The sequence below is a fragment of the Impatiens glandulifera genome, chromosome 9 (genome assembly GCF_907164915.1).
Source record: "Impatiens glandulifera chromosome 9, dImpGla2.1, whole genome shotgun sequence".
Classification (NCBI taxonomy): Eukaryota; Viridiplantae; Streptophyta; class Magnoliopsida; order Ericales; family Balsaminaceae; genus Impatiens; species Impatiens glandulifera.
In genome coordinates, this window is record NC_061870.1 from 28,802,672 (window position 1) to 28,827,430 (window position 24,759).

Genomic DNA, 24,759 nt, shown 5'->3' on the forward strand with positions numbered 1-24,759 from the left:
ACTGTTTCAGATTTATGGGTTAAATCAAATTTTTGAGCTAGTTTGATTCTAGTTTAATGACATTCAATTTTTGTTTAAGAAAAAAAAAAGAAATTGTTATTAGATTTGTGTATGAGAAAAGTTACGATGGAAAGACACTGTTGATTATACAATTTTCGTTGAATCCAATAAAGCAAAATTCTAAAGAAAAACTCCGGCCACTATTTCATCTCTTCGGTCAGCCACTATTTCATCTGATCTCTTCGGTCAGCCTCTGAGGGCAATACCGGACCACCTTTAGAGACAGAATACGGCAGAGGGTTAACCGCCGTAGGATGGCCTGCTTTCCTATCCAGCCCGTTCATATCAGTACCCGACCCGATACTACTATTGTTCCCCTGGCTCGTACCCGATCCATTATCAACCATATTCGACAATGCAGCTGCCACCACCGACCTGAAACTAGGGTCCGAGGTAATAGCCTTTGTCAACGTATCCGTAAGACTCTGCTGAGAATTGTTAGCCGCCATTAATGTTTGGTTGTAAAAGCTATTATTTTCTTGCCCAAAAATTGGTTTCCCAAGTAAATTCATTGATCCAAACGGAGCCTTATTGTATGATGTAGGTGCAGCCCCATAATTCGGGTATCCGTTTCCCCATAGAGATGGGAAACTATTGTTTGATTCTGATGAAGAAAAGCTTAAGGTGGTGGAAGGAAACCGAGGTGGAAGATGAATGGAAGATGGAGTAGAATTACTAGTACTGCCACCGGTGGTGGTTAGGTCTAAAGTGATGGTTGGATAAAGTGATTGGGAAGTGCTAGGCATGTATAGAGGTCTTGACGGTGAAGTTATGTTTGAGAGGTTGAAGTTAAGTCCCCGGAGGTTAATTGATGCTCCGGGGGCAGAACTAGATGAGCCGGAGAGAAGCATGGAGGCGGCGGCAGAAGTAGTGGAAGCCATGGCCGTGGCGGAGAATGCCAAAGGATGGTTATGGGCACCTTCGTATGTTGTTATCAAAATCGACATGTCATCGGCACACCTTTGGACCTATAAAAACAACATGCATGCAAAGAAAATAATTAGGTTCAAAGAAAAACCCTAGTTTTATTTTGTGTTAATTTACTTGTTTTCTAACATAAAAATTGAAACTTGAAATAGTAACATAAAAACTTAATTATTGTGTTAACTATGATTCTTAGTACATAACACTTGCCTTATCTACATATCAAAACTTTAGTTTCATTTTATTAAATTTGTGACATTTGATCTCTACTTACTGAATGACAAAGAGTTACTTTTCAAAAATATTAATTACCTGTTTTCTAACCGGGCATGATGGTGCAACCGTGCAACGATAGTATGCTCTTGGACAAGGATTTCCTTTCGCTATCTTCTGTCCGTATTTCCTCCATTGACATCCATCGTTCATCTACAAAATTATAGTTTTAGTATATATAGGTAGAGAATAAGTAGAAATGAAATAGATCATACAATATTAATACTTACGGTGGGGGTGTCACATCTAGCCCTAACCGAAACCCTAGCTCTCTTGACACTGGATTGGTGTGAAAGTTCATCACCTTGATCTCCATTTCTCATTGTCTTCAATGTTTTACTTGGCGGCCAAGTTTCTCCCGCTTGATGTTCATCCTTTTCCATCTCGACTAAACTATCATCCGAACTTTTCTCCAAAGTAATGGTATCAGCAGTGCTGGATTTAGACCAATTATCCATATCATAATCTAATCCAAGCTTCAAGCTGTCCTTCATCTGTTTATCGTTGTTGCTCGTCGACTTTCTAGGGCTGCTAGAGTTTTCCTGGTCTCTTTTTGGCTCGGCCGGGGTTCTCATTCCAAGTCTTAACGAAACAAGGTCAGGTTCTTCAACTTCTTCATCTTCTTCAGGCGGTTTATCTTGTAAATTAATTCTAGTAAAATTATGGTGTTGAAAGGTGGTGGTGAATTGCATTTGAAGTGATTGGTAATCCTTTTGAATTCGATCTAATAACATCTTCAACCGCGCATTTTCTTCTCTTACATGCCCCATTTCCATCTTGGCAGATTCAAGTTCATCATTATCATCTTCCTATATATATATATATTATGGATAAAATTAATTACATGACAATAGAAACCTGCATGTATTAATTAATGCTATAATTTTTAATATAGAATTTAAGAGATGGGAATGCAGAATCTTGAAGATTCGATTTTATGACTATAATTAAGATCAAGTCAAACCCCATGCATATCTTTAATGCATGGGGATCCAGAAATTCAAACAGTTATCTTATAATGTCCTTCTTATAATATATTTAGATCCTTAAAATCAGCAATTCTATCTCAAATGTAACTTTTATTACAGTGACCTAATTAACTTATATTTACCATCACTTAATGAAATTTTTATTTTTATTGTATAAATTCATAATTAGATGAATTGACTTTCTCAATTATATCAAGATCACATCTTTAATAAGCTAGCATGATTGACATAATTTTCACTTTCATTTAAAACGTTACCTGATCCTTGTCAACTGATGATTCGTTCTTGACTAGAGTTGGGGAAGACGAGTTCAAATTCCTCCTATCATGAAGTTGACCTCTATGATCTCCATCTTGAAGCTATAGAAATGTTTTGAATCCATCATGAACTAATAGCAAATATATAATAATTCAAACATAGAGATTGAAGATCATGATGATTATAAACTCCAAATACACATGCAATTAATTAATCAAGAAATTAACGACATACCTGTTTATGCTGAAGGATGAGTTGAGCTTCCATTAAGATCGATCAATCGATTGAATCGAAATACTATGTTTCTCTCTCTAGGATCTATATGTTTATGGGATAGGCTCCTTAATTTGACAAACCATGATCTACCAGTCTATATTTGCAGCTGAAGAGTCGATCGACAAGAAAGTAAACCCAATAATTTAAATAAATTCAAATCTGTTCATCTTTCTTCCATTACGCGCACACCCTCAAAAATAAATAATAATAAAAATAAAAATGTCAACTCCCAGACCACACTCATCGATAAATCTCCTCACGTTTGTTTACACTACGTATACATGATATATATTGATAGTTAGTGTGTATATATATATTAATATTAATATTAAGAAATTAAATAAATTATATCAAGTTGAAGAAAATGCAAATTAAATGGACAACCTTAGAAGAAGAATTCAACTTCAACGTTGTTTTAGGACAGAGACGATCTTAGACTTTACAACAAGAGAGAAGAGAAAAGACCCGCATTTGTCGGCACCCAATTATTAATTTAATATAAATACGAGTTGTAAAATAAATATATATATATATATATATATATATGATTGTTATTTTATGTGCCGGAAAAAAAATAAATTATGTTACTAGTATTAAATACAATTTTAATTTATAAGAAAATTATATGTATTAAATTATATGATACAATTAGTTTTTATATTTGAATTTAAATTAAGGTAGAGGTATTAATTAGCAAATGTTTGGTTTCAACTTTGAATTTGAATTTGAATGAGAGTGATATTTATTCAAGAGGAAGAATAATACTAATAAAAATATGAATCATTATGACTTATGTGACTATTCAGCTGTACATGACTTAAACTTCTTACATTAGGTAATAGAAAATTAATATATCAAGACTTAAATACTTTTTTTTTCTTTTACATTTATTATTTTTAATAAAGATATATAATTTGAATTTTGAACGACGTGCTTCTCTTCTTCTTTTTAAATATATCATTAACCAATTTATAATTAACATTTTATTAGAGTTTTTTATTTTGTTATTTTAAAATATATTGACAATAATGTCTTAATATATATATTATAATTTATACATTTTTCAGACTAGATTCAAATATTCTCTAACCTGTCTATTTGCTAAAGTTATATATCAACTGTCCCATAATATGATAAAATCATCCATTATTAAAGTTTTTTTTTTTTTTTATAGTTCATCGTTTATAAAGATTATTAAAAGTTTGATTTTTTACTTAAGAACACTTTAAGTTGAAGTATAATTAATGATTGTATAAGGTTATGCTAATTAACTTTCTATATCAAATAATAAAAAAATCTTACAAGTATATTTTTTTTTAAATAAAAAAAAAATAAAATAAAATTTGGTATAAGTCATGTCTCAAAAATATCATGGAACTCTTTGTCTACTCCTCTACGAATTTATGGCAACATAGTTACATATATTACATGATTTCTTTTACACGCGTTTTTTTTTTTAGTTTCTCGTCATTTTAAAATCTTTTAACGTATTGAATTTGATCATCAACTTATTTAATTTAAGCAAAGTGCTATGGTAGAAGGTTGTGTTAACATTTCTGATAAAAAAAAAATAATGAGTTTGAGTTTTTATAATTTTAAAAATTAAAAGAAAAAAAAGTTTAAACAAAACTAAAGAAGCTAGACTGTTAACAACTCATTAAACACTCATGATCCTAAGTATTTGTCTGAAATAAAATAGAATGGTTTTATTAATATTTTTTTACTGAAATTTTTATTCTCACTAGTATCGTCTTTATGCTAATATAGAGAATTATTACCGTTAAATTGAGTTAGTTCCTAGATTAAAATAAAATTGATCTTTTTGAAAATTCAATAATCACTAGTGAGCGTGATTTGAATAAATTAACATGTCCTTGCTGTGTAACATTAACATTATCTATCTATCTAACAGCTGCAGAAAAAAAAACTATTATGTTTGAGTTTGACACATACCTATGGATGTAATCAATTTGGACTTTTGTATGTCCATCATTAATTAATTAACTGCTCTCAATTCACATATATATTATCACTTTTAATAAATATTCACATTTATATATATTAATCACGACAAAAATAAAAACAACACAAAACAAAGACAATGAAAAGTGTCAAACATCCATAATAGAGATATATACACAATAAAGAACAAACAAACAATCAAAACTAAATAAACTTAATATCTAGGGTTATTGATATTATATATAGTATAAATAATTAGTAACATGACATGATCTTAATTAAGACTCATCTGGGTAATTAATGAAAGCTGGTTCCTGGTGTAGCTGTATAATTAAATTGACTTAATTAAATATTAACTATATATAACGAGTAAATATTTATAATTAATTTGAACCAAGCCAACTAATTCATTGTTAATTAGTTGTTTATAATTATATCCACGGCTCTTGTTTGATGTTGAACAGTAGCTAATTAATTCATGTCAATTATTATAAAGAGAATCATTTTGACTTTTACATCTAATTTATTCCTCAATGCTAATAATATTTCATGTCATTAATTCAATTTATAATCAACAAATTATAAAAAAAAAAAATTAATTAATATGTATATTCGTCACTAGTACATGCCACAGATGTTAATAATTAGTAATTAAATTAATGAATTTTCGTCAACCTAGACTATCTACCTAATTATAGCTAGACATCGTGTATATATATATATGACTCAGTAATTAATTAAGTACTCTTCAAATATATGTGGCATGAACCCATTTTTTAAATTATTTTAATTGAATAAATTATTGAAGATTAGATTTGATTTAATTGGATTAAATCTAAATAAACCAATGAATGATCAAACGAGCCCTAGTATTAAACAAAAAGTCATTGTTAAAATGATATGAGAAGCGGCAGTAGCCATGTTAAGTATTTAATATTTTATTAAATAAAATATGTCATCTCAAAATGGCTGATCTAATAATTTTTAATATTAAAATAATATAGTTTTTAATGGGTAAACTTATGTGAAAAAGTAAGTATTAAAGTTTTATTTGAAAATTTGATGTGAAAAAGAAAATAAAGTAGAATACAATTAAATTATTAGTATATGTATAGTCAGGATGGGAGGGGGCCCACATGCTTGGTGGCATCATGAAGACTTTAAATCCAAGTGGGGATTAATATATTGAAGAGAGTCAATGGTTTTAGATTATGTAGTTTTAATTAATTTATTTATTTATTTATTTCAACTGAAAATTAAAGAATTATTATGAGGTTTGACCCTCCTTACTTGCCACTATTTATTTACTAGTTGTGCCACCCATCTATTATCTTTTACTATTTTTATTATTTTAATACACTCATAAATCAATAATATAATTGTTATAAAAAATAAATATGTTCTGTTTCTATCGTGACAGTAAATTGTTTATATGGGATAAGCAAATTTTTGACGGATTAATTATTTGAGACTTGAGAGGAGTATTTATTATATGTTGTTGATGGACTTGATAATTTTTAGCCCTTTTAAGGAGGGTTATATTGTTTAGCCCAATATCATTTATTTCTCACCTATTTTTGTATATTTATATTTTTTTAAACGCTTTTAGATATAATCGAATGTACAATCGATTAATCTCTTAAGTCGACTTTTATCAAAATTTTCTTCTTCTTTTAATATACAATTATGTGTGTGCTTGGTTAACAATATGTAAAGGTGTTCAATATTTGATTTGAACTGAATATCCGATCGAATTCGAATAAACTGAATTCGAATTTTATTTTTGGTTTTCGAATTAAATTTTAAATCAATTCGAATTCAAATACGATTTTCGGTTTGATTTTTCGAGATGTGGTTTAAACTCAAAAACCAAATTAAAAACCGAATTCACTTTTTACTATTTATTTTAATTATATGTTTTATTAGATATAATTAAATAATTATATATTTTATTATATATTAAATTAGGTAAGTTGTTATCCTTTTAAATTTATAAATTTAAAAGACTTTAATCTTTAAAATTTGTTAACAGTGAAATTAAAAATAATATACAGGTTCAATTATTATAATAAATAATACAATTGTGTATGTGTATTCAATATTTGGTCTAAACTGAATATCTGACTGAATTCGAAGTCATCGAATTCGAAATAAATCGAATTTTAATTTTAATATATGGTTCGATTTTCGAATTTTTTAAAAAAAATAAAACACCCGAAACCAAACAAATAAACACTTTAGCAATATGTGATTTAGTATACATTTATTTTAATGGAAGATGTTATCATGACCTCACAACTAAAAGTGAATCTAGGTGAGGACTCGAGTGAGGTAAGAACCATTCGAAACAAAATATTTTTTTATGATAGAAACTTGACATGATCACATTTTTTTATTTAATTCATTATTTGCTTCTCTAATTCTAAAATAATAACAAAAAATATGTTTATTCATTTTTTTTTATCCATAATTTTCTCATTTTTTTTTATGTAAACTCATCCCAAATTTTTGTAAAACCTAACTCAAATTCTTCACAACCATAATACGTCTTTCAACTTAAGGCGTTCTAAATATAAATCGAACCTGTAACATTTAGTCTTAGGAACCCTCTTACCCCAATATATATATATATATATATATATATATATATATATATATATATTTTTGTTAAGTTACAAAATATATTTTTTTAGTAGGATTCTTATCATCATGAACTTCAAATTATTATTTTCTTAAATTATATTATTTCTGGGAGAAACTATTTAAATATTTAAAATATGCAAAAAAATAATGGTAATGTGTTGTTTATATCATCTATGAATACACTTGATCACCACACACTTGGGTTGGGTCATAGACAATTTAATGTCTTTGTATTTGAACTTCATCAATCTCCTGATTTCTCTATCAACACATGTTGCCTAGATTCTTTTGTCAACTTCAAACACATATTTGTCATTTTACAAATGTTTCTTTATTATATGGGGATTTTCTAGTGACATTTGATTGGTGTGAAACATTGAGGGTTAAAGGTGTACTGACCTATTTATTCAGTGGCTAAATTACATAAATATATAAGAAGAATTTTGAAAGAAAAAAAAAAAGTCATAGTTGGAGATGAATTGAATGTGAGTCATTTGTTGAGAGAGAGAGAGAGAGAGACAAGGGCCAACCAAAGAGGGCTTTATCAGGTCAGGAGGAGGGAGAAGGGCGGGAGGAAAGGGAAAGCCAACCGCTTCTAATTCTGCAACATTTCCATGGCGGACTCGCTGATTTGCCTTGCGTTTTTGTTCATCTTCATCTCCGCTTCTTCAATTCGTCCTGTTTCGTCCTCTGCTGCATCTCTATCCTCATGCCTTCCACACTCAAACTCCTTTCTTTACGATCTGCAGCTTCAATGCACCGATGCAATGCCTATCTCTTCCCTGATTCAGGTTTCAGATTACCCTTTTCTCTTTTCAACGCTTTTATTCTTCCAAATCGTATGTAATATGCGATGTTATTGTATGCCGGTTCAGCGTTCTAGTAAAATAAGATTGAAATTTTGCTCCTTTTATACCGTAGAATTGTTTGCAACGCTTAATTTTGTTGGGTTTATTTTTGGGAAAAATTTTGTTGGGTTGTTGGTGTGGGGAAAGGGATGATGACTTAATTCAATATATATACATATTTGATTTCATCACAGAGAATTGAACAGCTAAACATGTCTAATCTTTAATATAATTGAAAAGATTTGAATATACTATTTTCTCTACTTGTTTATTTTCTTCTTTGTATGCCTAGAAAAGGGAAAGTTTTGAACTTTTAGAAAGGTGAATCTATCTGATTAGGGTTCATACTATGAACAGGAATGAATTATCTGGGTAGTATTTACTACCGTTTTATGAAGTGGAATCTGTTTCCAACCAACCTATAATTATTGAAGTGGGACCATGAAAGTAGCTACTAGATGTAGCATTGACTTCTGCTGCTATATATTGATGAGAGTTTGGTTTCAGTGTGTTAAACTTTTGGTTATCATTAGGTTTCTGTTACCAATTAATTAATTTCATCAACCAGCCGACCAATGATATCTTTTGTTCATATTTGCCATGTGATAATTTATTATTAGTTAATTCTCATGGTCATGTCCTTGATGCTTATGTGTGATTAAGGGAAGAGATCGATGATCCTAAGTTCTTTTACTCCATTCATAATCTCTTCCTTTAACGTCGTCCACGATAGTTGGTTAGAACTTAGATGAATTCAATTGAATTAATTGCCTTACATTGTTCATGGTTCGTGTAGGATAAGAATTGTTATGATATCCAAACTCTGAATAGTGTCCTGTTTTGTTGCTTTGATAGATTGATGGGGAATCTCTTGACAGTATGTTGGACTTGAGTTCAGAGAATGCATACACTGCTGTTCTATTTCATGCTTCCTGGTGCCCGTTCTCAGTTGCTGTGCTTCCCAAGTTTTCTGCACTCAGCTCTCTGTTTCCTCAAATTCAGCATGTAATGATCGAGCAATCTAATGTCATGCCAAGGTTGTTGTTTTGCCCTTTTTTTTATTAGGTAGGAGATTGTTTGTGCCATAAGCTGGATATTTAATCTGTGTAATCTATTTGTTTAAGTGCAGCCTTCTTTCGAGGTATGGGATTCACAGCTTGCCGGCAATTATTTTGATGAACAAGACAGAAAAAGTACGGTATTATGGGCAGAAGGATCTCGTCTCCTTGGTGCAATTTTATAAGAATAATACAGGTGACTAGCAGTTATCTATATAAGAAGCTCATGTTTTGGCTTCATTTGATCCATAATTGGTTTTCTGTTTCAGGAATTGATCCAGTTCTGCATTTGACTGAAGACGAGATCCCAGAAGCTCTGGAAAGAACTCAAATCTTAGATGGGGAACCGTACTTAGTTTTTTCAGTATTGTTTGTCCTCTTCAGGACATTGGTGTATTTCTTCCCACGGAATTTGTACCATCAGATTGCATTGAGGGTTGCTAGCATGACTCGCCTTAATTGGGGGTTCCTTGTGGGGTTGAGCCACCTTTTGGGACGTGTTATACAGTTGATCGATGTGAAGAGTATGTGGGTCAAGCTTAAACTCTGCAAAACACAAAATTTTCACAGGGCGGGTAAGAGCAGCGCTCGTGTTTGGGCATCTTCTTTTGCTTCTGTGTCATAATATATAACTTGTGGGTGAGAAAGAAGGTACACATCTTGGCGCTTAATATTATCTTTATTATTATAATTATAATTATTATTATTATGCAATTTGGCATAAGCCCTTATCTCTCAATTTGTGTGTGTGTGTAAGTTGGAACAAAAAATAGAAATGTGAATCTGTGACCAAATTGTTCCTGTGTAATCTATTATTGCTGGAGAGGGCATTTTTGTAATTGACAGCTCTATTTACAGTTTACAACTTTGGTCAAACAAGGTTATTTCTCTTATGTTAATCATGAAAATCCTAAAATGTACAGATTTCACACCTTTTGATCTTTCTTTCTTATTATTCTTATTATTGATATTACTATATTAGCCACTGAACCCATATTGGGGCAGAGGCCTCTGAAACACTAAGCCATGGCTGTCGCTTGAAACAGATAGCAGAAATGGATCATCATCATCCTCATCGGTTATTCCATGGCAAAAGATGCCATCAAATTCATCGTCACTGACAATTAAAACTTCTTTCTTTGTATCTTTCCCTTCAATTTCTTCCTCGGAAACATTAGAGTTCTTCCTCACCAGGTCCCTGAAAACAGAGGATCGAAGCAGAAGACCAAGGGCAGTTGGAGAAGAAGGAGAAGGTAACTTCTTGGATGGGTTAAGATTTCGGGGAGAATCTAGATCAGTGTCTGTGTAATTACTAGTTTTGATAAATGGTGCGGCCAATGGAAGCTGTTCTTGAAAAGCATTTGGACTGGTTTGTCCAGAAGGTGGCTTGAGCCACCTGATGTAAGTGCTCAAGTCAAAGTTTGTGACTGCATTGATTCCTCTGTACTCGATTGCAGCGATATCATAGGCACGTGCAGCCTCCTCCTGTGTACCTGAAGAACAGGCGAACAATTCCCAAATCAAAAATTCATCCAGTTAGGATGACAGGTTTTTCTGTTAACTAACTAACTTACTATAAGTGCCGAGATAGAGATATTTGTTGCCAAAGACCCTCCCTATTCTAGCTTCCCATCTTCCATTATGATGATGCCTGTAACCATCGATAAATCAGAACACTAATTTATATCGGAAACCAGAAACAATATTATCGTACCTCGCGACTCCCCTATATTTCGATACACCTCTTGAGAAACCGCTGCTCTTTCTGTGAATGGTAAATTATTAATCAGTCATAAGCTATGAATGAATGAATTAAATGTGTAGAAAAAGGTAGCTAGCTATACCTTCTTAGAGAGGCTAAATACTCCTCTTTGGTGACAGTTTGCATGAATCTAAGCTCATCCTCATAATCGGAAACCTGCAAGAACGCACCTTTATTGAAATTACATCTTCTACGAAGAATATGTATATACAATTACCATACCAGAAAATTGGTGAAAGTGGTTGGCCCCCAGTACTTAAGTGCAGCCAAATCATAAGCTCTTGCCGCAGCTTCTTCTTCATCATAGGCGCCTGACAGAAGATTATGAACTCGGTTTCAGATTTGGGTTCAATAAAACCATGTATATGAAATGAAGAAATCAAAAAGATGAGTACCCACCAAGATAAACTGCATGCCAGCATCATTAGAATCCAGAACAATGATGATCCATCATGCCATAGACAGCCAATTAATGTAAAAATAAGTAAGACTGAAGAAGAAGAGTGTAAATTAAAGAAATTAGATATGTTTTCTTGGAATTTTGTACATACCTTGCTTCCCTTTCTTTCTCTGAGTGACATTCCACGAGAGTTTATCCCACAAGTGAGCTTCATAGCGGCCAGTCCATCTATGGCGACTGACTCCGCGAAATCTGGAGCTTCTCTTAACGGTGGTGGGTGCAGGAATTAACGGATCGACACGAACTTGATCATGAGTTAATTGAACCTCCTGTTGCTGCTGCTGCTGAATATCATGATCACTTGATCTTCTTCTCCTCTTCATGTTTCTGTTTCCTCCTTCTAACACGTTGCAGATTCTTTGCCTTTTTCCCATCTTCTCTTCATTCTTAACATTATAAATCATCTCCATTAATGTCATATGTCCTCCTTTTCTTCTTCTTCTTCTAGCTGGAAAGATGACCGACATGCATGCAGAAGATGAATATATATAGAGCTTACTCGTGCTCCTTGTTATGTTCTTATTCGTGTTTATTTTTGTCTCTTGTTGTAATGGCTGGATTAGAGAACAAGACAAGGAATTCGATAATACAGAGAGAACTTTGTGACAGATATTTGTCTTCACCTTAATTTCCAGCACTAAAATCCAATAATCAATCGTTGTCCAGTTGTTTTGAGAAATGTAAACACGAAGATGAGTGGTTGGGAAATATATTGTTTTCAACTGACAAGGTAATCAATTTTGATTGTGACTTTCTTGTCTTTTTTTTTTATTTTCTAAAGAATATTGGTGAGATTAGATCCCCAATAATTTCAATGTTTAGTTTTATTTTACTAGCTGAAATCTTTATCTAAAATACTCAAGATTTCAATCGGAAATGTAAACCATGAATTCAAATGACTCGACCTTTCACGAGTTATATGGACGAACTAGAAATTAGAATTAGGATAAGCTTCAACATAATAATTTAAAAAAAAAAAAAAACTAGGACTTAAACTTAATATATAAAATATTAGGAAAAAAGAAATTAGTGAGAATTGAATATGACAGTATTCAAATCTCTATTTGAATTCATGTTCGAGAGGAAATTTACATTTGGACAACTTAAAAAATAATATGTATTAATAATTGACTATACAGTTTTTATAAGTTCGAATTTTATTTAGAACATTTTAAATAAAAGTGATAGTCATTAATTCTTACTCAAAACGAATTAAATGAAAATAAAACTCACTCATTTTGAAATATCATATCCATAAATGGCGTCTAAGCATCTATCGAGCATAATACCCTTCTTTTATTGGATTCCCCGTCTAATTAATATATAATATATGTTTTTGTTTCTTATGGTATTAATTTATATATAATAATATTAAGCAAGACAGATTCCTTTTGAACTTATAAACTAATTGTTTTCCTAAAGATCACTCCAAAACAATGGCCAAATGTCTTTTCTTTTCTTCTTTTTCAAAATTAATTAATTGAATTCAATTAAATATTAACCAAATAAGACGAATTAGGGGAAAATTGGGTATTATTAAAAATAAATAATTAAACCCCTCAATTAAACAAAAAAATAATAATAATGATAGTCACAAATAATATTATGTAATTGAGGGAGTAAAAAAAGTAAATATATATGAATGATGAATCCATCCTCTCTGATTTCTTTTCTTTTTCTCTTATCATCTCTTCATTTCCTCTTAATTAATGAATTAACAAGCCACACCAGGCCTACAACCAAGGTATCCTGCGAAACGAGTCATGCTCTTCACCGCTCTTCCGCGTCTTGGATAAATGGCGTCCATTCCAGCCAATCTCGCGATATTCCCTTTACTACAATCGCCCGAACTTCTGAAAAACGCTCCCCTGGCGAATATATCCCCTTGCGAACACCATGACCATCTCTTCCAATCCCACTCGGGCGCATCCCTATGTGTTACCTCTTTAAGTTCGGGCAACATAGGCGCAATAAACCTGTTTCCCTGGCTGATCACGGTCGCGCCATGGCTACCGCCAATAGCATACTTATTCCAATGCGTGTAATCGTTATTAATCACGTGAACAATACCACCTCTTACTCTCGGCATTCGCTGCACAAGTCTCTTACCAAAATGGTTATAAGCCACGGTTATTCTCATCTTACTGTCTATGTCTGTTTTATCGCTGGCACCGAATAACAACGCCTTATCGTGATCCGTCCAATGACAATTCGATATCGTAATCTTGGTGGAACCTTCCACCGCATCGATCAAACCATCAGCGCAGTTCCTCATTGAGAGATGATCAAGCCAAATGTTGGAAGACCCGAATATCGAAACACCATCCCCGTCAGCCGTTCCTCTTAACCCGTAATGATCGACGGAGTCCCTGATTAATCCCCCGGAGGTAGACACGATATCGCTGATAAACAGGTTGTGAATTATGACGTTTTGAACGTATTGAATCATGAAACCCGCACCGTTCGCGATGTGAACTTGGGCGCCCCGACCGTCTATTGTTTTATGGCTTTGCACGATGAGTTCCTTTTGTAGTTTAATTGTCATGCTTCTTGCAAAGTATATCCACAACGGTTCTTTTTGGATGACGGCGTGACGGAGAGTTCCGGGTCTTGGGTTAATGACATCATTGTCGGACGGGTCGGTGACAACGTAATACCTGCCGGCTCTACCACCGGTGGTTCCTTTACCGAACCCGATAATACAATCGGTTATTTTCTTTCGGTTTTGGGCCCATTTGGGGTTGCATCTCCAGCATTTGTCAATTGGGTTTGTGGGCTTACATGGGCCATGATATTTTTCGATAATAGTTCTTCTTGTGAGATTGTAAGGTACGAGGTAATCTGTCATTGGATAATGGTCATCTTCTTCCGTGGCGTTCCATGATTGGGCAGCAGTTAGGAGAGTGGAGGTGAAGAGTAGAAAGAGGATTGGCTTAGTTAGGGCCATTGTTTTTGGGTGATTTGATCAAAAAGCCAAATTAATTAATTATTAATTGGCATATCCACCCAAAACAGTGACCCTAGCTAAGTAGTTTTAGCAATGATTAGATTTGATGGTGAGAAAATGAAAATTAGGGTTTTGGTTTGGGTTAATTTGATTAATGGAAGGTTTCTTGGCTTTTATAAGTAATGAGAATAGAGAATTGGATGGAGGAGGGGTAAGTTCTAACAAATTAAATTAGAAGGGATGGATGTTAATGAGTGTCTAATTATAGCAACTTGTGGGAATTTTCTTGCTCATTCTTTTTTTTTCTTCTATGTGCAATTTACTATTTTAGTCATTTTTTTAGAAATTTCAATCCCTTTACTAAATATTAATACACATACTTTTTATTTTTATAAAATTTATTGATTCAATTTTTTTTTTAAAAGATCGGTCTATATTAAAAAAAAATTTAAAAAATTATGTAAACACAACAAATAAAACATGACATTAAAATTAAAAAAAAAAACGATCATTTATAAGTTATCGAGTTCGTAAATTCTTAAAAAACGAACCAAGAATAACTCATTTTCGAAATCAATCACCCTAAACCGTCTTATCGCGACTGCTGGCACGGAGTTAGCCGGGGCTTCTTCCTCGAGTCCTATCATGATTGCGCACTCGACGAAAGAGATTTGCCGATTTTAATATTAGTTAGAGTCGAATTGAGATTTCTAAGAGGTGCCTTTTCCGAACAAAAGATTGAAGTTCAGCGACAACATTTTGAGAAGAACGATTAACTCCCGACAATCTCGTTTGACAATTAATTTTTGTTCTCGAAAATATACGAGCTCAATAATGTTTTGGACAATGTGTCTGTATTTTACTATTTTTGTTATTATTATTATGTTTTGTGTTTTTTTTTTCTCTTATGTCATGTTTAAATGAGTTTGTCTGTTTTATTTATACATGGACAACAATAAAATCCTAACTCAAATAACCTTAAACATTTGTTATAAATGAAAAGTTCACCCAAAAAATATTATGATAATTAGATCTAAGAAGTTTGTATCGCCTAAACTCTGCTACCGCTATGATTTTATTGACATTTATCGACGCTTAAACCAATGTCGGTGAAAGACATATGTGTTAGTAAATGATATTTTTGTTATGCGACGCAATAGTTCGATATATTAAGCGTCGTTTTTCCTATTTGTCAGCTGTTTTAATATTTGTAGGGATGTTTTTGATCATTTAAAATATTGATATAAAAAGTGTAAATTTTAATTATTAACTGTTTTTTTTTTTATCAATTATCTCAACTAAATTAAACAAAAATATATATTTCATTCTAATTTGAATAATTGATATTCAAATTTCTCAAAAACAAAATATTCATACTGAAAATTGAGTATGTGATAACTAAAACAAATATATTTATTACATAAAATAAATAAAAGATGCTCCTCAACTCTTATAGTTATTCTCTTGGTTATTTTCCTCTGATTTATTCCCCATCGTTAGTGTCTCTCCACAATCACTAGAACTTTAAATATTTGTCCACTTAAATAAAATTATAAAATCCTATATTGTGAGTTTACTATTTTATTTTCTTGTAAAATAAATAAAGATTCCTAGCTAATCATACATGAATTAGTTGTGATTGCTAAATGCTATCATCTTGTTAGTTCACACTTCACACTGCTTTTTATCAGTTTAGCTACCCTCTTAATCATAATAAATTTTAAAAATGGTTGAAGGTTCAAATTCTTAATAGAAATCAAATCATAATACATTTATTTTATTAAACAAAATTATTATAATTTAAGTTACTTACCCTAGTAGTTCAAAATAAAAATTGAAGAATTTATTTGCATTTGATATGAAAACTATAATTGAAATAAACAAAATTATGTGAAAAAGTAAATAAAATAAATAAAAAGTGTATGAAAAAATATTTTTTGATAAATTTTTAAATCATGATACAAAATAATTTTATATTATATATTTTTTTAATAACTTATGACTTTTGTTCACTTTGACACAAATCGCATATTAAATATATAAAAATAGAGCATGGTATTGAACACCATAATAAATATATTAAATTATTTAAAAATTAATAAATTTTTATTAAGGATGCGAGTTGAAATTATTTACTTAATTAATTTAATTATAAATATTAAATTTAATATATATATATATATATTTATTATTAATTGTATATTAGACCATTAGGAGGTTGCGACAAAATAAATAAGATAATTAGTTTTAAATTCAAAAAACTTAAAAAAAATGGCACATTAAGCAATAATTTTTCTCTAACTCGTAAATTTATCTTAAAACACAAAAGAATATTTACCAACTTTTATCTTTTCAATACTACTTATATATTTATCAACTTTACAAATTAAACCCCAATATTTTTCAAAATAAAAAATTATGATAAAATCAATTATAAATCAATAATTTATACACATAACAAATAAATTAAACATATTAAATAAACACAAATTATATTACACAAAAAAATAAAAATAACATGAAAACAACCATTATTAAAAAAACAAATTAAACATTATTAAATAAACACAAATTACACTGCTGCATGATTAATCATAAAATTACATCAAAATAAACATTATTAAAATATAACTAATAACGAATTATTATTTTTCATTTTGTGTTTTATTTTATTCAAATTTTTTATTTTTTTTAGATTTTTTTATCATTCTTAAACATTATTATAAATTTACATATTTAAAAAAATAATAATAAAAAATCATAGGATCAAAATAAAAAATTAACTTAAAAAAATATATATAAAAATAGGGATAAATTAAATATTTGACATAAGTTATATAAAAGATTAAATATCCAAATCAAACCTCTTTAAACTTCAAGGGCTTTTTTTATAAATTAATCAAATATTTGGGTTTATAAACTGTACCCACTAATATTTATGTTGTTTAGAGAATCTGGGTAAAAAAACAAGAAAAGAAACAGGGTCTGAATAAAAAAAGTTTCTATAAGTTTAATATTTGTAAAGTATGAAATGATAATGAATTTAAATTGTAAAAATATGATAATTTTAGATATTAAACTGATACTCTATTAGTGTTATACAAAAACTGATAATAATTAATTAATGAGTTATAAAATATAAACATATATAATACTTACAAAATTTTACAATTAAAAAAAAGAGAGTTAATTAATATAATTTAAATACTTAATTATTTATAAATAATAATAATTATTATATATAACTGTCACTTAACCAAAACTTTCCTAAAACTTGAATCATTTCAAGTTAATAAAATCTTGGATGACAAGACAAGAGAAAACTAGGAAAGATGGTGATGGGAAATGCCCAAAACACCCTTTTACTAGAATGATCTCATCTGCTGATTTCCTGAGATGAAAATGGACGGTTGGATTCTCTCGTGACGTAGTCGCCTTCCACCGTTCCAATGCAATACATCTAGGGCTAATCGGTCTCATTTGCTTAGGCCTCAATCGAACGCACACACTCTATCTCTTTCTATACAATCGCAGCAGCAGCAGCATCCCATTTCTTATCTGTGTATAATCATGGGCAAAGGTCCTGGTCTCTACACTGATATTGGCAAGAAAGCCAAAGGTAAAGAAAGAAAGAAAGATTACTGTTTTCTTTACCCTTCTTAGCTCCACGAATTTGGGTCTTGTTCCGATTTTGTACTGATTACATTTCCAATTTCATGTCTTTAGATCTTCTATACAGGGACTATCAGAGTGACCACAAATTCACCATCACCACCTACTCCCCAACTGGAGTCGTGAGTTTTCTTCTCTCCTCTCTCTAGATCTGCTGGTAGAACTTGAAAGTTTCATTTTTTATAGCCTACAGAGATGTTTTGAGAGACTTACGATATAGTTTTGTGTTTTATTTTTACGGGAGTATCTTATATACAAATGGGTTTTTCTCATATGCGATGTTTAAGGTCTGGCGTTGATGTTAAAAGCACCCATCACATTGGCTTCTTAATATCTTCAATATGTTCCAAGTTTTTTTTGAAATTTCAAGAATCTGCTATTGGTGCTCTACTTTGTACTCCTTTGATTTCGTTTGGTTGTTTCTTTTCCCCTCCCCATTGGGTATCATCCATAATCTAAAACCACTGTTTTTGTTGTTGAATTGATTGATGATTGGATAATGATCAGACGTGGTTCACATTATTAGATTCATTTGAGACATATTCGGTGTGATGATGATATAGAGTTTTAAGTTTTTTGTTCTGTATGATTCAGGCTATTACTTCCTCTGGTGTGAAGAAAGGAGATGTCTTTGTTGCTGATGTCAATACTCAGCTCAAGAACAAGAATATCACTACTGATATCAAAGTGGACACAAGTTCGAATGTGAGTAATTTGTTGTACTTAGCTTGAATTGTATCATTGGCTGTTATAGGTGTTGTAACTTGTACAACAACTTGACAATTTTGACACACTGAGATAAATAAGTTTTAAAGGCAGTGTTTGATGATACAACTTATGACTTAAACTAAAAGATTAAATGCTTATTTGAGTATTTAGATTGCTCAAATGAAGCAAAAAAACTTGTCCCAACACAGTAACATAGTAGGAAGACAGCTTTAACCCTGAAGAATATTAATCTTAAGTGATTATAAGGGTAAAATAGTATTTTAAGTATTTTTCTGATATCAATTCTTATTATCAAATCAACTTATATACAAGTACTTCAAATTTTTAGATATTTTCATTTGGTTTATTCAACATTTAATTTTCTATATACTTGACTCATTATTTTCTTAAAGTACATGAACAAACCTCTATTTTTTTTCTTTTGTACTAGGCATTCTATTACTACTATTCTTGTTTATTCACATTTGCTGAAGCATTTGATAATTTGCAGCTTTTCACGACCATAACAGTTGATGAAGCTGCTCCAGGGCTGAAGACAATCTTCAGTTTCAAGTTTCCTGATCAAAGATCTGGAAAGGTAAAATATAAGACCATAGAATTTCTGTTTCAGTTTTTTCCGTGGATCAATCTTTTTATCACATTCGACAATTAGAGCACTGTATTTGCATGTTCTTTCAGCTGGAAGTTCAGTACTTGCATGATTATGCGGGGATAAGCTCAAGCATTGGCTTGGCAGCTAACCCTGTTGTGAACTTCTCTGGTGTTGTTGGCACAAATGCCCTTGCTATTGGAACAGATCTATCTTTTGACACTAAAGAGGGTGCTTTTACCAAAATCAATGGTGGATTGAGCTACACAAACACAGACCTTATTGCGTCTTTGACACTGTGAGTAATTTTGTTTCAAAGTGAACACTTTTGTTTCAGATGAATATCAATTGGGTCCTATTTGACCTTGTCCATGTATTTGAACCCTCACTTTAGTCATTTAACCAGATAACAACCCCAATTAACCCACAATTTTCATTTGTTAGATCATGTCTAATCTAGATGCAGGATGATGATACTTGTGTTTTTTGAATTGTATGACTTAGGAATGACAAGGGAGATTCACTGAGTGCATCATACTACCATACTGTCAGCCCTTTGACAAACACTGCGGTTGGTGCAGAAGTAACTCACAACTTCTCGACCAATGACAATACAATCAACATTGGGACCCAGCATGCTTTGGATCCATTGACCTCGGTAAAGGCAAGAGTTAACAATTTTGGCAAGGCAAGTGCCCTCATTCAGCATGAATGGCGTCCAAAGTCACTGTTCACTATTTCTGGAGAAGTTGACACCAAGTCTATAGATAAGAGTGCTAAATTCGGTCTGGCTTTGGCACTGAAACCATGAAGAAAAGAAAAGAGTCTAGGATAAGGTCTAGACAAAGCCATCAAGAAGATCTGCTAGTTTTCCCTTTTCCCTCTTGTTTGGGGACATGCAATAATGTTAAAGACATATTTTCGTTTCGAATTTATCTTATTTTGGGCCGAGGGAAGGCTTGTGATTCAAACCTTTGACTCATAGTTAAGTTAACATTGGCACATATTTGGTGTACTTGTTTGAGAAATTTGCCTAAGAATCATTCTCTCCTACCTTTGAGTCTATGATTTGGGCAATTCTCTCATGTTATTTATTACTTTCATAATTCATATGCTGTTTTTGTATACCATTTTTACAACAGATCATCATAGATAGATAGATGAAGAAATCACTGATGGGTAGGAAGGGATGAGGACTGAAGCAGGCCATCACGAATCTGTTGAGCAACGTCGCGAACCGCTCCTGGTCCATGAGGGATGAAAATTGCAGAGGATTTGGAGGAAGCTCCGATTTCTTTCATCGTGTCAAAGTACTGAGTGACGAGAACCATGTCCATGACATCTTTAGCTGTGGTTCCTGGGACGTTAACTGAGAATCCCATAACGCTGTCTCTCAGACCGTCCACTATTGCTTGCCTCTGCCTGGCGATACCCAATCCAGCTAGGTGCTTAGCCTCTGCATCTCCTTCTGCCCGTTTTATTTGCACTATTTTTTCTGCTTCAGCCTTCTCATTGGCTGCAACCCTCAATCTTGCAGCTGCATTCATCATTATATATATATGATTAATGTGAAACTCATATATTAGAGAGACTGAAGCTTTAATTCGAATTATTTACCAGCATTGATCTCGTTCATGGCACGTTTAACATGCTCATCTGGTTCTATGTCGGTAATAAGAGTCTGAACAATCTCGTACCCGTAAGCAGACATGGCCTTTTCGAGTTCATCTTCAACAGCTTTTGCTATGTCGTTCTTCTGCTCAAAAGCATCGTCCAGGTTTAGCTTTGGAAGACTAGCTCTGATCACTGATGGAAACAGCAAAACAACAAATTCAAAAGGGTATATAATAAATTGGGCTTAGAAGTTAGAACATAGTAAGAGTTTAGAGACCGACCATCAAAGACGTAAGATGTGATCTGGGAACGAGTATTGGTTAGCTTGTAGAAGGCGTCATCTGCTTTGTGAGCCAAAGCACGGTATTGAATTGATGCAACAACGTTAACAAAGACATTGTCCTGTTTTAATGATAAATTAAGTGCATGTTTTAAAAGGAAATGAATGAATGAAAGAAGACCACCACCTTAGTTTTGGTCTCGCAGCGAACATCTAGCTGCTGGAGTCGTAATGTGAGATGGCCGGCAACCTGACTTCCAATGCACCAAGGCAGGAAATGGCAGCCTGGTTCCAGAATTTTCTCGAACTTTCCAAACTTCTCCTTTACAGCCACTGTAGATTGGTCTACTTTCACACAACATAAAAGATTACCCATCTTTCTCTGATCGATCGATAACCTGCACCATTCATATTTTTCAACAAATCAATCAAATTCACAAGTCTATACATCAAGAGAGAAAACAAGAGAAGAGAAGGTATTACCCTTTAAGGTTTCTGTAAAGTAGAACACAGAGAATGTTTACAAGGGATATATATATAGAGACTAAATGGCTGCATATGCAATATTATATAAACAGGATGAATTCTTATTCAAACATTTGAATTTGTAATTAATTAATTAATAAACATAATTTACAGAACTCGACCAGGGATAATGTAAGCACTATAAATTTTGTAGTTATCTCTTCTTAATTAATAATGGGTAAGTCATATATATCCTCAATGATATCATTTTATCATCACAATTATGACAATGACTTTACCAATATTATTGTGTTCATATTCAAAATTAAATTGAATTTATATAAAAGTCAGCTGTAGCTTGCTTGGGGGATTGATTTTAGGAGTAAATTATTAAACGAGCGAATAATGAATATAATAGATAATATTGGAACAGCCCCAGTTGGTACTAGGAATATGATTCGTGTTTTCTTAGTACAACAAGGTAAGGTAAGGTAACCTTCCAAGAAATTAATTCCATCATAATAATTAAATAATTAGTCCAAGTTTTAGCTTTCACAGCTCATTATTGACATATTATTATTATTATTATTATTATGATTATTATTATATGTGACATTGCTTGCTTTCTTCTTGTTCATTTCTAGGTGGTGGTCTCGTCTCCATCTATGTTACTATTTATAAATTATATATTTATCTAGACAAGATCATCTCTTATGAAAATATCAAGAAATAGTCATTTTAGCTTATTATAAGTTATCGTTTATTCAAGTTAAGTTGCTACTTGCTAAGTATATATATTGGATATTCTGTGATAGAAATAGAATCAAATACTTAAAGTCTTTGTTTTATTTAAATAATTTTGTTCGAATTTGTATTATGTCAACTTTGAACTATGTGATGAAAAGAGTTAAAATGTATTAATACATAAATAAAAATTAATTATTTAAATAGAATTTTAATTTGATTAATTAGTAGGTAAACTCTTTCTTTTATTGAACCAATATATCTTAGTAATAAGCTAATAATATATATGAATTTAATACTATTCCAGAATCCAGATTCCAGAGTAACACCTATTAATAGCTTTTTTATATTCTAAAATAATAATTTGTCTCTTAAAAAAAAATAAAAGGACCCTTTTTGGAAATTATTATTTTTTTATTTGTTTAAAAATTATTATTTTTATATAAATAAGTTAAACTTTAATTTGAAAGATCAAGTTTCAGTGTTTTTCTTATCTAATTCAATACATTTCTCATAAATACAAAGATATATTTATAACAAAATATTAATTTATATAGGCATGACATACAATAGTGTCTTCTACTTACTAAAAGAATTGATTTATTATTATTTTTATAAAATCTTTCTTTTTTAAGTTACTTATTTTATTAATTAAAATATTAACGTATTTTTTATTTAAATTTAAATATAAAATTTATTTTAAATAATTAAAACAATTAATTTTTTTTTTTTTATCAAACAACACATCAAACCAGCTCAAAACTATTTTTCTTCAACCTCGTTAATAAACTTTTACTTGCTAATGGAAAAAAATTGAAATATTAAAATTCTTACACAAATTTTAAGTAATAAAATAATATCTAAAATACTGTCAATCCTTTTAAGTTTGTAGAGGAGGATTTTAAATGATAGATGATATTAAAATTTGAAATTGGTCTATTAGTTAATTCTAATTATTTAGCTGAGACTTAGATAATCATACAAATAATTTGTAAAACAATTTTGATATTTAGAGAAAAAATTGAAACTCAATTATCTACTAAAAATAAAAATAAAAAATTATGTGCAGAATTCTTATTGAAAGATAGCATAAAAAATGAATTTTACAAAAAAAATATTACCACTAAATGATGTGTAATTAACGTAAAAACTCACATGAAATAACTAAAGAAGATTGTGCTTTTATCAAAAGTATCTGACATAAATCAAATATTCAAATCAAGTATTTTTATAATAATAATGATTATTCTTTTTCGTAATTCATTAATTCTAAATTTGGAAAACATAAAAAATGATAGGGTGACTAGTTTAAAAAAATGGTGTGCATATGCTGTAATATATGGAAGGAAACAAATAGTTTTAATTTAGAAATCAAAATATGAACAAGAATATTATTTTTACCACTTGTACAAGAATTTCAAGTGTGAATGACAAGCTAACCTGAAAGAAAAGTAAAAAAAAGCAGTTCAGATCTTCTGCTACCGATTGCCGTGTTCCCCTGTGGCGCACTAATCAGATTGCAGCATTATTAATTTAATAATAAATCAATCTGGGCAGGAGACGGAGGGAGGGAGAATCCGGAATCCGGGTTTAGGCCCGGGTTCACACAAGACGCCGTTAACGGAAGCGCCCGTTAACGCCAGGAAATAATATAATATTCAGATAATACCCAGATAAGATATCTTCGCTCTGATCTACACGCCCGTCGCCATGACCCTCATGTAAACCCCGCATACCCACCCATGAGAAGAACGCCTGCCGTTCATGAAAATACACTTACACGTCCATGTAAAGACGGAATTGACAGTCATATTATATTTACGTTTTTTAAATATTAGTTTAATTTATTAAATAATACAGGCAGCGATATAATATTCGCTTCAATTAATTCAATCTTTTATTTTCTAGGATTTTATATTTTTTTTTATTTAATTATTTTTTACCTCGAGACTCTCTGGAGCGAAGATATATATGCTTCAATTCATTTTAATAAAAACCTCATGTAAAACCCCCTTACCCACCCATGTGAAGACGGCTTGCCTACAATGTAAAGACACTTACCCGTTTATGTGAAGACCAAAATGACATGGATTTTATATTTCCGTTTATTAAATATTAATTCAATTAATTGAAGATGACATGCAGCGACCGAACAAATCTTCGCCTCAATTACCGGCTTGTTTTCTTTTCCAATTTTTTTTTTATT

At 31.2% G+C, this 24,759-nt stretch overlaps 5 protein-coding genes and 1 pseudogene across 5 annotated transcripts; 2 read left to right on the forward strand and 4 right to left on the reverse strand.

The window, feature by feature from the left end:
• Positions 1 to 224: 224 nt before the first annotated feature.
• On the reverse strand, positions 225 to 2,771 carry LOC124916160 (WRKY transcription factor 72A-like). The gene is made up of 5 exons (XM_047456892.1): positions 2,739 to 2,771; positions 2,504 to 2,605; positions 1,488 to 2,066; positions 1,297 to 1,410; positions 225 to 1,028 (listed from the first exon to the last, which is right to left on the reverse strand). The coding sequence occupies exons 1-5, from the start codon at positions 2,769 to 2,771 to the stop codon at positions 225 to 227; spliced, it is 1,632 nt and encodes a 543-aa protein (XP_047312848.1).
• A 5,076-nt stretch (positions 2,772 to 7,847) lies between these two features.
• LOC124915267 (5'-adenylylsulfate reductase-like 5) lies at positions 7,848 to 10,184 on the forward strand. The gene is made up of 4 exons (XM_047455954.1): positions 7,848 to 8,176; positions 9,089 to 9,270; positions 9,363 to 9,487; positions 9,561 to 10,184. Exons 1-4 carry the CDS (start codon positions 8,000 to 8,002, stop codon positions 9,914 to 9,916), a joined length of 840 nt encoding a protein of 279 aa, XP_047311910.1. The 5' UTR covers positions 7,848 to 7,999; the 3' UTR covers positions 9,917 to 10,184.
• A 62-nt stretch (positions 10,185 to 10,246) lies between these two features.
• On the reverse strand, positions 10,247 to 11,988 carry LOC124915271 (AP2-like ethylene-responsive transcription factor At1g79700). The gene is made up of 7 exons (XM_047455957.1): positions 11,605 to 11,988; positions 11,453 to 11,461; positions 11,276 to 11,364; positions 11,136 to 11,209; positions 11,006 to 11,056; positions 10,866 to 10,942; positions 10,247 to 10,784 (listed from the first exon to the last, which is right to left on the reverse strand). Exons 1-7 carry the CDS (start codon positions 11,978 to 11,980, stop codon positions 10,270 to 10,272), a joined length of 1,191 nt encoding a protein of 396 aa, XP_047311913.1. The 5' UTR covers positions 11,981 to 11,988; the 3' UTR covers positions 10,247 to 10,269.
• A 1,227-nt stretch (positions 11,989 to 13,215) lies between these two features.
• Positions 13,216 to 14,475, reverse strand: LOC124915266 (pectate lyase-like). Its single transcript, XM_047455953.1, has one exon. It carries the CDS (start codon positions 14,458 to 14,460, stop codon positions 13,228 to 13,230), a length of 1,233 nt encoding a protein of 410 aa, XP_047311909.1. The 5' UTR covers positions 14,461 to 14,475; the 3' UTR covers positions 13,216 to 13,227.
• A 3,441-nt stretch (positions 14,476 to 17,916) lies between these two features.
• LOC124915268 (mitochondrial outer membrane protein porin of 34 kDa) lies at positions 17,917 to 20,575 on the forward strand. Its single transcript, XM_047455955.1, has 6 exons — positions 17,917 to 18,079; positions 18,187 to 18,254; positions 18,727 to 18,837; positions 19,352 to 19,438; positions 19,540 to 19,748; positions 19,955 to 20,575. Exons 1-6 carry the CDS (start codon positions 18,031 to 18,033, stop codon positions 20,259 to 20,261), a joined length of 831 nt encoding a protein of 276 aa, XP_047311911.1. The 5' UTR covers positions 17,917 to 18,030; the 3' UTR covers positions 20,262 to 20,575.
• A 30-nt stretch (positions 20,576 to 20,605) lies between these two features.
• Positions 20,606 to 21,793, reverse strand: LOC124915269 (annotated as a pseudogene).
• Between the last annotated feature and the right edge of the window lie 2,966 nt (positions 21,794 to 24,759).